Source organism: Eublepharis macularius, chromosome 7, assembly GCF_028583425.1.
Source record: "Eublepharis macularius isolate TG4126 chromosome 7, MPM_Emac_v1.0, whole genome shotgun sequence".
NCBI classification, from domain to species: Eukaryota; Metazoa; Chordata; class Lepidosauria; order Squamata; family Eublepharidae; genus Eublepharis; species Eublepharis macularius.
In genome coordinates, this window is record NC_072796.1 from 32,127,174 (window position 1) to 32,142,475 (window position 15,302).

At 43.2% G+C, this 15,302-nt stretch overlaps 1 protein-coding gene across 4 annotated transcripts in view; it reads left to right on the top strand.

The window, feature by feature from the left end:
* Positions 1-15,302, top strand: part of LOC129333180 (cadherin-6) — a 102,278-nt gene that overhangs the window by 50,978 nt on the left and 35,998 nt on the right. For 3 of the 4 annotated variants that reach the window (XM_054984657.1, XM_054984656.1, XM_054984658.1), the window contains exons 2-4: positions 4,231-4,525; positions 7,372-7,491; positions 11,157-11,324. In XM_054984657.1, coding sequence (XP_054840632.1) covers positions 4,231-4,525; positions 7,372-7,491; positions 11,157-11,324 — 583 coding nt within the window. The remainder of the gene's footprint in view (positions 1-4,230; positions 4,526-7,371; positions 7,492-11,156; positions 11,325-15,302) is intronic. The other variant, XM_054984659.1, reaches the window with a different exon arrangement.

The window sequence follows — 15,302 nt, forward strand, 5'->3', positions numbered from 1 at the left end:
TACTGGAACACCAGCAACAATGACAAAATCTGCATGAACCACTGAGCCAAGGACAAATATAAATAAAAGAATATAAAATAACAGGCTGGCAACAGGCTAGCAGATGATGACTTGACAGGCGGAATTACAAACAACCATTGCAAAAGGGATTTTTTTTTTAGGTGGTTCACTCTAAATTCTTTTCCTGATATTTAACGATGGGGAAATTGGGGGGCCTTTAAAAAAACTGACGTGTACACATTTGTCACATAAATATACAAACACTCATGCATTATCATTGACCCTATCGGTCAGATCTTTCCTCTGGTTAGGGATCCCAGGTCCCCTGGTGGGGGTGGGGGATCCCCTACTTCCTCCCTCCACCCTCGCCACCACTCACCTGGATGGTGAGGGGGAAAGACAGGGGAACAGGCCTCCTGGGTATGCTCCTGGGGCAGCATGATGATGTCACTCCTAGGAATGATGTCATCATGCCACCTCGAGAGTGCGCGCATGCTTTGCAGTAGGCCAATTCTGGACCTAAAAGGGCCAAATCGACCCACTGTCAAGCGTGTGTGCATTCTTGGACCTGCACAATGACATCACTTCTGGGAAATGATATCATTGCACAGGACGGGGAGCTCGCACGTGAGGAGCAAAGAAAAGATAAGAGCCCCCCCCCACACCCACACACCACCTGGAGGATAATGGAACTTGGCAACCATACTTCTGGTGTAAGGAGCCACCCCAGAAGCAAGACACTTGGAGCATCTTGCATCAAGGAAAAGCTCCTTCTGTCAGAGGAAAGTCCCTCTATTAGTGTACGATAGGGTTGCCAACTCCAGGGGATTTTCTGCACACTTAGCTTTTTTCTGAATTTGTATAGTGGTTGACCCACAAGAATTGGAAGCAATTTGGGTATGATTTGTCTGCACATCTGCCCTCCCTTCTGCATTTTACAGTTGTGGAGTCACTTCTGCACATGCCTTAAATAATCAGGATTTTCAAGCATGGATTCTGGCATCGTCAGTGGCATCACAGCACACACCCTTTTTTAGTTTTTTGCACATAGTGCATGGAGTAGATTGTCACAAAGCCATAAGGATCTTTGGATTTGACTGTTAATTCTGAACTGAAAGATAGACTGAGGCATATGATGTAGGTTTGCCAGTATAGAAAAGAGCCGGAGGCTCCTGGATATTTGTAACTCCCATGTATGCACAAGTACTGAAGTCAGTACAGAAATGGAATGTGTAGTGGCTATGCTATTAGTTCAAAACACATGCCTTATATGCATTGACTCTACCATCAAGTGATGACATGCATGTACAGATGCACCCATCACAGATAATCACAGCTAGAACATTTGCATCAACGTCAATTCCAAAATATGTCTTTAAAAACTGTCAGTTAAAATAATTTATTTTATTTTACTCTAGGACGTTTCAGCATACTTCAGGGTGATTTAAATTAAATAGACAGCCCTCAACTAGGTAGGATCGAAAGGAGAGGGGAGCTAAGTTTTGTTATCCAGATATACATTCAAAACAAAACAAAATACCTTTGGCTCCCCAAATGGATTTTTCTTTTTTAATATGGAAGGCAATAATGTCAGGCTGGGCAAACTTTAATAGTTATAGCCAGGGTCTCTGAGAAGGGGACCAGGGGACAACATTCTGGGCACTTGGTCATCCTGGAATTGAGGAGGCTTGGCAATGCTGGGGTGTGGAAATGAATTTTGTGTTCCCTTTATGAATGGAGAAGACGGGGAGGTGTGACTTTGGGTCAGTCATTAAAAGACCTCATAGGGAAGATGTGAGGATAAAATGAAAGGAAGGGGGTTGACCTGAATTTCTTGGAGGAAGGTTGATATATAAATCTAAGGAATGGAAGAGGGAAATTTTGCCAGGAGCGGAGGAGCTGTGATCGCTTTTAGTGGGTCTGATTATAATATAAGCAAAGTTCATCATACAGTACTAAATAGAGACGGGCACGAACCAAAACATAAACCAAAGTTCAGCACGAACCAGGTTGGTTCGTGTTTCGCAAACCAGCAGTTCTTCAGAGCCCGTTTCTGTTGAACCACCACGAACTTTAGGCTGGTTCATTTGGTTCGTTTTTTGGATCGTCACTGCAGACAGCCTGGCGCTGATCAATCAGTTTCCTAGGCAACAGGGGATGGGCTTTCTGCAGACCTTCTGCTGACCTGGAAGTGGCCTTCTGCTGACCTGGAAGTGTCGATTTGCTGACCCGGAAGTGACGTTTTCACAAACCAAACAAACCGGTTTGTGAACTGAGGCAGGTTTGAGAAAGTTCGTGGTTCGTGAAACACACCGAACCACAAACCACATGGTTCTTTTTTTCCCCAGTTTATGCCCATCTCTAGTGCTAAACCCTCTTTTAACAACTCATTTTTAAATCTCTGCCTCAATGAAGTTTGACCAGTAGGAAATATTTCCGGATGAGAAAAGATCTAGGGAGGATCAAGATGAACACTGAATATGTTGTTGTTGTTGTTGATGATGATGATATCAATCCATTTTTCTCACTGATGCTCAAGGCAGATTACACGGCGTAAAACAAATATGATCAGTGGCTGGGATATCCAGTCAACAATGTAATAGGATTAGGGTTTCAGAAATCTTACAACAGGCAGAAGTCTGAAAACAGAGCTAAAATTCAAGCATAAGCTTGAATTTTAAGCATATTTAAACATGACATGTTAAACAATGCAAAAGTTACATAGTATGAGCTTACTTACAGCAACAGACAGTACACAGTAGCAGGGTGGATTTGATTTAAATCAAACTGATTTAAATCACGATTTAAATCACGATTTAAATCACTAGTCATTAAGGCTTGATTTAAATCATAGTTTTCTACATAAAGACTAATTCTTGCTAGTATAACTTTAATATGCGAGTAGATGCCTGCCTTACCGATAGGTAAAAGAACTTCATTAAAGTATTCCCAAACTGAGTCTCTTTTACGGCCTTCTGCCATTATAGGTTTTTTCCTCCAAGGAAAGAATGTGATAAACCTCAGGTCATACACACAAAAGATCCAAAGACTTGTGCAGTATTGTGCTCAAAAAGTTTCACTTTCATTTTGTACTGCTTGCCCCTCCCTCCTCAGACTTAGTTTCTTCTTGTGCAGATCTATTCCACTCCAAACAATCAGAAAAATATTGTTTCTATTCACGAAACTTCTTGAAACTTAGCACTGGAGGGTTGATTCTGTCTTCATAGGTTTGTAGAACAATAGGATTAAGGTCTTTTTCTCAACTCTGTTCATGTTATAACATTTTTGCTGTGAAGAAGAGGCATGTGATCTCTGCTGAGCTGACACAAATTCAGTTTTGAGAACTGCAAAACCAAGCATCTGTGATAATATCTTGTAGGCAGAGAAACTGCCCAATAATCTTACAAAAACCTCTGGAGGAGCATGACATTGTGAATGGATTAATGGAATTTATTTACCAAAAAAATTAAACATATACGGCCTTATTCTACATAATTAAAAACTAATCTTTATTTCATGATGGAATAACCTTTGGATGGTAATATATTTTCCTCAAAAAGCATTTTATTTAAAAAAATCTGATTTAAATAAAAAAAATCCGATTTAAATAAAAAAATCCGTTTTTTTATTTTTTTAAAAAAAATCATTGATTTTTATCCACCCTGCACAGTAGTATCGTCTGCAGTCCCTGTCCCTTTACCAGAGCATCTTTCTGAACCATTTCTTTACAGTACAATGCTTTTACCTGTGTAAAAAAGCCCTCTTGAATAATTCAGTGTTGTGTAGTTTGCAGAAAGCTAGGATAGTGGGGCTCTCCTAACATCAGCAGGCATGCCATTCCCTAAGGTGAGGGGGGGTTACAGCAGAGTATGGGCAGTTGTTAATTTTGCCTATTTGCAAGATGACACCTGCAGAAGGCTCTACTCAGATGAGCAAAGGTGTTGTGGAAGAACATAAAGAGCGAGGCGGTCCTGCAGATATGAGGGACCAAGTCCACAAAGAGCTTTGTATGTGATAGTCAGCTCTTGGAATTGAGCCCAGTAACTGATGGAAATCCAATGAAGTTACTACAGATGAGTGTGATATACATGCTTCACCTAGGTCCTGAGAATAATCAGGCTGCAGTTCTCTGGGGCATTAAATACTGGTTAACTATGACTCACAGTTAATGAACACTCAGTTTAAGAAATTTCTCAATTACTTACCCTTTGATTGTTAATTCTCTCATAGCTTCATTCTGACCAAGACAAAGGAGACGGTTCACTTAAATATATCCTTTCTGGAGATGGAGCAGGAGACCTCTTCATTATCAATGAAAACACTGGAGATATTCAGGCCACAAGGAGACTTGACAGGGAAGAGAAACCTGTTTACATTCTTCGGGCACAGGCTATCAACAAAAGGACTGGAAGACCAGTGGAGCCAATGTCAGAGTTCATCATTAAAATCCATGACATTAATGACAACGAACCACTGTTTACAAAGGATGTTTATAATGCCAGCGTCCCAGAAATGTCTGATGTAGGTAAGTGTCAGACCTGTCACCAATGCAAAAATCAACTTTCTCTAGCTGGTTTAGGGATTTGGGGAGTAGTGCCTATTTTTGTTGGAGAGAGACAGTCCATAACCACGTACACATACACCGTGTGAATTGGCTCTCATCAATAGTAAGAGAGAACATAAGAAAGCAGAGAATATGAGTTAACACAGGCAACTGTTTACGAGACACAAACAAATGGGAGCCAATAGTCTGTAACCTCCCTTCATGCGATATGACGAATGGTAGTATGCATGGGCACTCGGTTAGAAACCTGTGGGAAAAGGGTAGCAATTATGTTCTCTACAGCTTCCCATCATGCCACAATACCACTTGATAGATGGTTCCCTACCGTGTAGTTAACATTTTTCTGCAATTGCAGAAGAACATAAGAATTGCCAGACTGGATCAGATCAAGGTCCAATGAGTGCAGCATTGTCTTTTCAATAGTGACTAATCAAATGCCTCTGAAACCTTCCAAGCAAGGGCATAATGACAGTGTATTGCCTCTGTTGTTTCTCTCCAACCTGTGGTATACTGCTTCTATCCATGGAGGTTTCATTCGCCTACTATAGCTAATAGCTGTTGACAGACCTGCCCTCTGAATTAGTCTAATCCTTTTAAAACCCATCTTAGTTAATGGTATAAGAAAAGAGCATACTCTGTTGAAGTCCTTTGTTATAAGACATTGCACATAAAACTGTAGGGAAGCAAATAATTTGCGTAAGGAATATTTGTGTGTGTTCGCTGATTGAAAATATGTTGTTGTTGTTTTATATCCCTCCTATATGTTTGATAGAAATATATATATATCGACAGGGCTTCTCAGACTTCTGAGTATTTCCAAACAGCATTGCCATTTTGCCCCAAACCATGTTACTATTTCAGCTTTCCCCACAAATAAAGTTCAGAGGCACATGTGATCATAATGAAGGCCACCTACTAAACCAAGCTCATCTTAAAATTCAGACAGGTGAAAATCAAGATCAAATGATTTTCAACTTCTCCTGAACTGGGATCCACCTTTAAAACACAGGTGGAAGAATGGAACTCCCAGAGTTCAAGCACATGATCTCATAGTCATGTGGCAAGAAAAGGGGAAGCAAGAATTATAAAACCAAACTGGTGGCTCATCTAGTCCATCACCCTGTTTCACACAGCAGCCAACTAGTTACCCTACATGGCCAATAAACTGGGCATAAAAGCTGAGGCCTTCCCCTGATGTTGGGTCTTAGCACTGGTATTTGCCACTTCTGAATATGGAGCTTCCCTTCACTTGGCTAATAGCCTCTGACAGACTGATCCTCCATGAATATATCTAACCTCATTTTAAAGCCATCTGTGCTCATGGCTATCACTACATCAACTCATAATGACCTTACTGGTGTCAAAGCCAGGACACCGGGCAGCAGAGCAAGAAAGCCAGGGAGAGGAAACATATGACAAGCACCAGGAATTGTACCATACTGTATGAAGGCCACAGAGATAACCTGATGCTGCACAGGTAGCACTTAAAAGCTCCTCTGCCACATATGAGACCGCTGCACATACAGCATTTGTACACAGCTGCTCCCACCACCACGGGCATGTGATACTACCAGGCAATAATACTAATACAAGGGGCTGTGCGTGTGGTAAGGAGCCTATAAACATGATTAGGTGCTTTAGGTGTCATGTCAGCAAATGTAAGGGCTTCTCGCGACCTGCATCTGGGGTGAATAATGTCCAGAGTAGACCCATGCTGGAACAGACTAGAGTCGTACTCTCTTCTCTGGGCTGGGAGAAAAACAGTAACCAGAACATATAAATTTGCATGCAGCGTGTTTCGTATTGAAAAATATAATAAGATGAGCTGTTCCTTAAATTTTTCATTTTTGAACTAAATTTTCCACAATGTCAGATGGGTAGGAAGCAAATGGAAACTTAGAGGTGCCTTTTAGGGAGAGTTCCTTCTTTCAGACTATGGTGTGGATCTGCCCAGCTTTTCCTCTTATTCTCAGAGCGGGACCACAAGTGACGCCTGACACAGGTTGGACACTAGTCAGCTTCCCTCAAGTTTTGATGGGAAATGTAGGCATCCTGGTCTTGCAGCTTGACTCTCTGTCTGCTGTCCAATGGACTTTTCAACTGTCACTTGTCCAACATTCCGCCAAGCTGCCTACATTTCCCATCAAAACTTGAGGGAAGCTGGCAAGTGTCCAACCTGTGTCAGGCGTCACTTATAGTCCCGCTCTCAGTTAATTCTCTTCCTTACTACATCCCATGTCCCACATGAATTTGGTCCATGCAATTCCCCTCCCCTTTTCAACATTGAAAAATCTCACTGGATCCAACCATATTATTTCTGCAGAACGGTTTGTTCAGGAGCACTTGTGCCAAGGTCAGAAATTCCTGGAGATTTGGGGGTAGAGCCTGGGGGTTTAGGGAAGGGAAGGGCATCAGTGAGATATAATGCCATAGAGTTGACACTCCAAAAGCAGACAGGGAAATTTGTCTGGAAGTGAGATGTAACCCCCCCACCCCCTCCCGACTGGAGGTTGGTAACCCTATTTGTACCTCTAATTATGAGGGGCGTAAAATGAAGTAATAACAAATGATCTCATGTCCAAGGGTAGGCCCTCAAGTTTGCTGTGAATCTCCCTCTACACATACACATATATGCACACGCATACACACTCACACACTAAAATCTCAGCTTCCCTCCCCTGAAATGGCAGTACTGTTGGAAATTGCATGCGCTGAGGACTTGAAGCTGGCTATAATCAAGGATGACAGTTTAAAATGATGATGTCCTTTGGTAGAACAGTATATATCTCTGTCTTGTATGATTGCAGGTACATTTGTCGTGCAAGTCACAGCAACGGACGCTGACGACCCCACGTATGGGAACAGTGCTAGAGTTGTCTACAGCATTCTCCAGGGGCAGCCATATTTTTCTGTCGAGTCTGAGACAGGTCAGGAGACCTTAATCTGTCATTCTCTGACAACCTCCATAATTTAAAACAAAACATTAAGTCAACAAAGGACGTATTAGGCAAATTCTTCAAGGGGTTCCCATTTGGCTTGGTGTGGACTCTGGGAAAACCCATTGAAGGATACCCCTGTAAACATGACACATCATTTGCATTTTAATAACTTAATGAATAAAATGTAGCCTGGATGTAGACCGCTGTTTCGATGACTTTGAATTCGCATTGGGAACATTCAGGATGGTGTTCTGAAAGCAATGCCCGATTTGGTTATTTGGATTTGGTGGGCGAAAAGAAATAAGGAAGAACATGGAGGAAAGAGGCCCAGCCTAATCACGTGTCTTTATTAAACTTAAATCAGGGCTGGCCTTTCTCTTCCCCCATGTAAGCTAGCTTACATAAAATTCAGTTTAAGATAGTTCCCTGTTAGAGAGGTAGAGTAGTGATTAAAGTGCAGAAGTAGGATTTGGAAGACATGGGTTCAAATCTCCATGAAGCCCATCTTGGACCAGTTGCACTCTCTTAGCCTGCACAAAGGATTGTTGCAAGGACAAAAGGAGCGAGACCCCTAAGCTGCTCAGAAGGTCAAATAAAACTATAATAATTAAGAATATGTTCCTATAAGAGCAAAATATGTTCCAAGCAATATAAGCCTGTCTCTTCTTAGGTATAGTCTCAACCTGACTTTTGTTCCTTGGATACACTAAATTGTGAGGTAACCTTGGGAACTGGCATATATCTGCATCCCAATTTCTTTTTTACCTCTCCCATCAGTTTCCCTTTTTTAAAAAAAAGAGTGCTTTCTAAATCCCTAATGAATTTCCATTCAATTTAAGATTTAGTGCTACTTTTTTAATGAAGTCCATTTCATCGTTTTTTTGCCCTGTCAAAATAAACATTTGATTGAAGGAGTAAATGGATTTTTTTTTAAAGCACAAAGAAATATGACACTGTACAATGGAACAATCTTGTGTTTGTGTCAATTTCATGATTAGCAGTGGAAGGAATCGGCTGATGAATGAATTCTATAAAACAACAGCACTTGCACACAGCTTGGTGCTTTTTCCGTAGTAACGCTTGCAGATATGATTTCAGTCCTTCAAGCAGTGTTATGAGACAGTTACGGAGTTATTAAATTGAGCATGGCAACTTGGCAGTGCTTAAACATGGGTACCACAGCAGTCAGAGTGACCATTATCAAGTAAAATATCAAACGCCATCAAATGAAGAATGCAGACCAGACAATACAAATCATCAGCATGAAAGACAAGTACCAGAACTTGGACTGAACTACCCATCATGTGCGTGATCCATGATCAGGCTTGGACTGGAGTAGGTTTGCCACCCCTCTCATCTGGGGCAGGGGATTCCATGCCCCCACCTGTCACTCCCCAGCCCTGCTCACCTGGCTGTCAGTGGGAAGCATGGGGTGGGGAGAAGCATGTGCATACTCTCTCCCTTTGCAGAGGAATCCTGGGGTGCACTGAGTGAAAACCGCCCCTTTGGAGGTAGTTTTCACTTTCAGAGCACACACCATGGCTACGTCCCTTTGGAAAATGAGTGCTACGGAGGACGGAAGGAGCCATGGTGTGTGCGTGCTGAAAGTGAAAACTGCCTCTGAAGGGGTGCTTTCACTCAGTGTGTGCTGAGATTCCCCTGTGAAGGGGGAGTGTGGGAGAGTGTGAGCATTACGTGTGTACACTGGAGGTATGCCCCTCTGCACTCCCCCATACCACTGCTTGGGTCCTTGAGGTCCCTGGCAACCCTAGACTGGAGTAATTCCAGAAAGGATTCCACTCTGATCCATCAATATATTTTGTAATCTTTAAAAGCAGTGGAGGAACAGGTGATTTAATCGAGGCCGCAGCACAGGAGAAATGTTTTTTAAAAAATGACTTTCCCTAAGACTAGTAGCACTTCAGGGCCCCTCATTTCCATTGAGAAAATAGAGCAAGGGAGAAGGGTCAAATTCTTCCTCCCTTCCCCCATCCCTGGTCTAAATTCCCCCTTGTCCCTGTGGGCCCCTGCCTTCTACCAGTTTGGTGTAGTGGTTAAGAGTGGAGGGACTCTAATCTGGAGAACAGGGTTTGATTCCCCACTCCTCCGCTTATAGCCAGCTGGGTGACCTTGGGTCAGTCACAGCTCTGTCAGAGCTCTCTCAACCCCTCACACCTCACATGATGATTGTTGTTGTGGGGATAATAATGACATACTTTGTAAACTGCTCTAAGTTGTCCTGAAGGGCGGTATATAAATTGAATGTAGTTGTTGTTATTATTCCATGTCTGATCAGAATTCAAAGCAGGGATGAGACCTGTGAGGCCTTATCCAGCGGTAAACAGAAAGTCCCAGGCAAGACTCCTATAAACAAGATAAAGCTTTATTGAACTACCTTATGCAACCTAGGCTAACCTCATTCATACTTCTCACTCACCCCAGCTGGAAAAGCCTTTTTGCAAGCCAAGACTGCTTAAGCAGGGAGCTCCATTGATGATGGGAATCAGAACTCTGCCCTGGTCTGTATTCATTCCATCCTTTGTGGGTAAGGTTGCCAGGTCTCAATATCCTCCCAGCAGGAGGGGGGGACTTGGCCCTTACCTTGAACTCCCCCCTAGTCTTCTCTTTGCACTCACACAAAGCGCACATGCAATCCTGGTGCTTGCATGATGATGTCACTTCCAGAAGTGACATCATTGTGCCAGCCCTGGGAGTGCTCCCGGGCTTCATGATGGGCCAATGTGGACCCCCAAATGGGCCATATCAGCCAGCATGAAGCCGGAGAGCATTCCCAGGACCTACGCGATGACATCATTCCTGGGAGTGACATTGTCATGCTGCACTGGGAGCATGGCCCAGGAGGCCCGTTCCTATACCTTTTCCCCGGCTGGCCAGGTAAGTAGTGGGGGGGGGGAGGCTGAGAGCAGAGGATCCCTGCCCCCATTAGGCGGATGGCAATCCTCTTTACGTTACTGATGATGTCATTGTGTCTCAGGCACTTCTCTGCTCTTTTTTCACCTCTTTTGCCCTTCCCCTTTGCTTCCCAAATGTGGGCAGCACCCAGTTCTTTCTTGGTACCAGATGTTCCTTGTCGATGTCTTTGTTGCCCCTTTGTCAGGCCCCTCAGCTCAAGTAGCCTTTGGCTGTATCAGGGTTGCTGCTTCTCCTTCTCCTGCCGTGCTGGTGGGGAGTGTATGGAGAGGCTGACTACACAAAGAGGTCCTAGCACATCATGTGTGTCGTGCTGGAATGGAACAGGCAGTTCTAGCATCAGTGTGTGGTGTCTTTGATTTTCAGCCTACTTAGTTTTTCACACATTCTTAGAAGCATTCTTTATTTCTAAACATGGTTTATGAGATTCCAAGTTGAATTTGCTGGATATACAGGATAGTTAAGGGCAGTCACAAGTTTGTTGTTTTTCTTTTGCTGAAGTTCCCACTCACGCAAACAGGCACCTTTACTAATTTTTGCATAAACCAGATGGTTTACTTAAAGCAAATCACATAACAATCATGGAATTGCTGAGGTAAAGGAAACAGTGAGGTTCAGCGAGGTTCGTAAAGAAGGGCATATTCCTTCAGCTTTGCTGCATGCTGTCCTTTTAATGTAAGCACATCCAACAAAAATAAATGTCTTTATTTCCTCATTTCCAGGCATCATCAAAACAGCTTTGCTGAACATGGATCGAGAAAATCGAGAGCAATACCAAGTAGTCATCCAAGCCAAGGACATGGGAGGACAGATGGGTGGATTATCAGGAACCACCACAGTGAACATCACGTTGACCGATGTAAATGATAACCCACCTCGCTTCCCCCAAAGTATGGAAAATTTAATAGTTAAGCCTTAGTTAGTAAACCCCATGATCAGTTCTCCAGGCAAACACTGTAAACCTTATGAGCCAATAACCTGCACTAAGAGTAAAAATGGGGGGGGGGGTGTTGGCAGAGGAGAAGGTAGTGTGCTTTGGGGGAATGTTAAGTGCAGATTTTTGTTTGTGTGCACATGTGTGTGTGCAGAAAAAGCACCTAATGTGGCACTGGCTGCAGAATTCAGTGCCCCCAATATGTCAGCTTTCATTTTAAGAAAATACGTTTTTAGCTTTACTGTTGCAAACATGTGCTTGAAACTGTGAAATAAAACAGGGCTTTGGCACACTGCATAGCTTCTTGCTCCCCCCTACAGTGACTGGAAGCGGTATAAATAAGAGAAATTATGCAAATATATAGCAGCTGGAAAATCGAGCTGTTCTTAATGTTAAATTTGGGCCTCCATGATGGAGAACATGGATTTCAAAACAGACCCTTTACTTTCAGATAGTTTCAGCTTACTCCTTTGCTTTAAGGGGGGATGCTTAATATTTGTCTTATTAAAAGTACTGATTAGTTCACATATACTTACAGCTGTTGACCATTGTCAGTTACTCCTAAGGAGATTTCTCCTTTGCTCTGTTTAGTGCATGAGTTATTGTAAAGTTCTTTTTAAAGGGGTCAGAAGAAATTGCAGTGAAATCAATTGAGTGGGAATTGGATTGAATTCTTTCCTCTAGTTACTGTGTCAATTTACTAAACCCTGGTGCTTTTTGGAAACCAGTTGTTCTGGATAAGACTTTGCACTGTCTAGTTTTCATTAGTTTATCTACACCAAGATTACCCCCCAAAAAATGTTCTGATAAACCTACATCTTCTTAGAAAGGAATTCTTCTTAGCTTACCACCTCATTTTAGATGAAAAAATACCCTCCCCGCATGTGGAACCTTGCCTATTAAAGAGAAGGCTAGACTTTTGTTTTTGTTTTGTTTTTTCTATCTGCCTACCTATTTGTGTTTTCAACAAGCCCAGACAAGTTTGCCAACCTCCACATGGGGCCTGGAGATCTCCCAAAATTACAGTTGATCTCCGGTGGACAGGGGTCAGCTCTCCTGGGGAAAAGGTGGCCACTTTGGAAGGTGGACTCTATGACATTATATTCTTTTGAGGTCTTTCCCCTCCTCAGGCTCCCTCCCCAGGCTCCATCCCCTAAATCTTCAGGAAATTCCAATGCAGAGTTGGCATCCCTAAGCCAAAGGTGGCCAAAATCCAATTCAGCATACATTGATCAACACGAAAGAATAGTGTAGCAAAAAGGAGCTAGCCCAGTCACCCAAAGGCCCGTTGACTCTCAGGATTTGTGGGGGAGAACATACAAGAACCTGTGTGCCACTAGTGAAAAGGGAGCACGCTTTCTCTCCGCTACTAGCATGCTTCTCTTTCTCCCCTAAATGCACTCAGGAGCAAAGTGTGCTAGCAGCAGTGAGAGGGAGCTGCCGGCAAGGTGGGCTCCCTGCCCCTCTCACCGCCGCCGGTGTGCTTTGCTCCTGAATGCAGGGGAGTGCGCTTCCTTCCACTGCTGCCAGTGTGCTCCCCTTGCGCCCCTAAATGCACTTGGGAGCCAAGTGAGCTGGCAGCGGTGAGAAGGAGCTGAGCAGACTAGATGAGACGCCTAGAGAAAGAGCCTCTGCCAGGGAGAGGGGAGGATTCTCCCTCTTCTCCCTGACAGAGGTTCCTTCTCACTGCATTTCCCATAGAAAGTTGCAGGAAACTGACGTGTGTCCTCCACGTGTCAGGAGTCTTTTCCAGTTTGGCTCTGAGGGGATGAATCCTTTTCAAAGAGTTATTTATTTTTAATTTCAATAAAAGTTTTTTTAATCACATCAGACTAGCCAGTTCAGATGCTGAGAGTGCCTTACATTGTATTACACAATCAAATAAATATTATCATATTTATATATTATCATATAACATCATATTATCATATAACATCAAAACATAACAGCATCAGGCAACACCTTAATATATTCCAGCAACACACTGACCTCCTCTGCCCTGCAGGCAGTTTTAACTTTACAACATGGGACACAAGGTCCTATGAAACCCCAAACAAACCAGAAACTTTAGGAGTTTTTAGAAATATTCAATAGTGTATTCAAAATATTAAAGTACAAGTGCAAGGCTAGGAAAATATATAGTATAAACACCTTATATTCAAAGTTCTCATAAACCACTCCTTCAGTAATATTCCATATGTGTCAGAAGCCTACGAAAGAAAGGAACATACTACCTATGAACTGCCACATATGGACTATTACTACATACGATACAAAACTTATTGATTATATAGCATGGGTTGAATTTGGATGACTTGTGGCATTGTACCAAACGTGATAAGCATTGAAACATTTGTAAGATTTATAGCCTGGGGCTTTCTTGCATTACATTGTATGAAGGAGTGGTTTTGATAGTTTTGTGAGTCCTGTCCCTATATTCAAAGGATTCAGTTTTAACTTTACACCAAACTTCAAAGAGTGGGAGAATGCCTGCCAGGGTCTTATGTAAGGAAAAATTCCGTAACCGCTACATCACAATCATCCCACATTTCACCGTTGCCGATCACTCCTCTGTTAAGCAAGATGCAGGCATTAAAGGACCACCTGCCTCCACACAGTCCTGCCCAGACACTTCACTTCAGGCCCTTCTCAGGACCCCACCCCCAACCTTCTGAGTCTCTGTACATGAGATGCTGGGGCGCACATCCATCAAGTGTTGGGAGACACAATGTTAGCATAGCTTTGAAAGACAGCTGGCGGAAATCGCTCCGGAGGGGTCAGATTCTCTCACAGCCCTCCGCGGACTCTGGTGTGCCAGACTGTCCCAGAGCTTTCACCCTGCCGCCCTCACTGCTTAAAACTTTGAATTAGCCAAGCCTCAGCAGGGCAAAGGCTCCAGAAGGGGAGACAGTCCTGCATGCCAGAGGCGGAAGAAGGCTGTGAGAGAATCTATCCCCTCCAGAGCAATCTCTGCCAGCTCTGTCATTTAAAACTACAGTTTCCGGCTAACATTGCACCTCCCAACATGTGAAGAACATGTGTCAAAAGTGTTGTGTAGAGAGACTCCAGGATGAAAAGGGTAGCCATGAAGGACAGGGCTTTTTTGATGGTCAGTAAAAGACTTGCTGTCTTTTATGGTACATTTCTAGAGGGAGGGAGAGCAGAGACACAACACTTCATTCTCTTCGAGGAAAAGGATTCTGGGTGCCACACTCAACCCAAGCTGTGAGTGTTAACATTTGATTCCTCTCCACCATTCAGGGAACAACTCATAATATAGGGCAAACTTCTGCTGAAAGGTGACAGAAAACTTCTGTTGTCATGAGTCAGGTATTGTGAGACTCCAACATCCATGCCCCGAAGAGAAAATGACACGTCTCTGGCCACAGGCTTCTCACAAGCTCTGAAACAATGGAGGAGACACACTCGGATCAAAGGCCTACTTGGCAATGCCTTGGAGACATTTACGGGGCAGCAAGTGAGCAAGAAGGGCTTTGTGCTTGGTCTTATGCTGCATTGTTCAGTGGCAGCTCACTATATTTCCTTCTCATTTGACATATAGAAGCTTTTCATTTGCCATTATTGTCAAAGAAAATGGGAGGGGAGGCTATATGTTATCGAGAAAGAAATTGCTAAAATCAGCTGCGGGGTAAGGGAGAGAGAAACGCCTTTGAAAGGCTTGCTAATGAAATGAATGAGGCTTCAATTAATAAGAATCTGGGTGCGCATAAAGCATTTTCACAAGCTGGGTTCTGCAAAGCCCATTCACGGCCTGTCAGGATTGGAGGCAAGTAGTTGCTTCAGCAGGTGGGTATGAAAAGAAATCCACTTTCTACAAGCTGCTTAATCTGTTTTTGGACAAGAAGTTGCTTAGTCTGTGGAACCAGGTCAGAATTGGCAGCTGTATAGAGCTAGGGGACACCCTGTAGGCTCA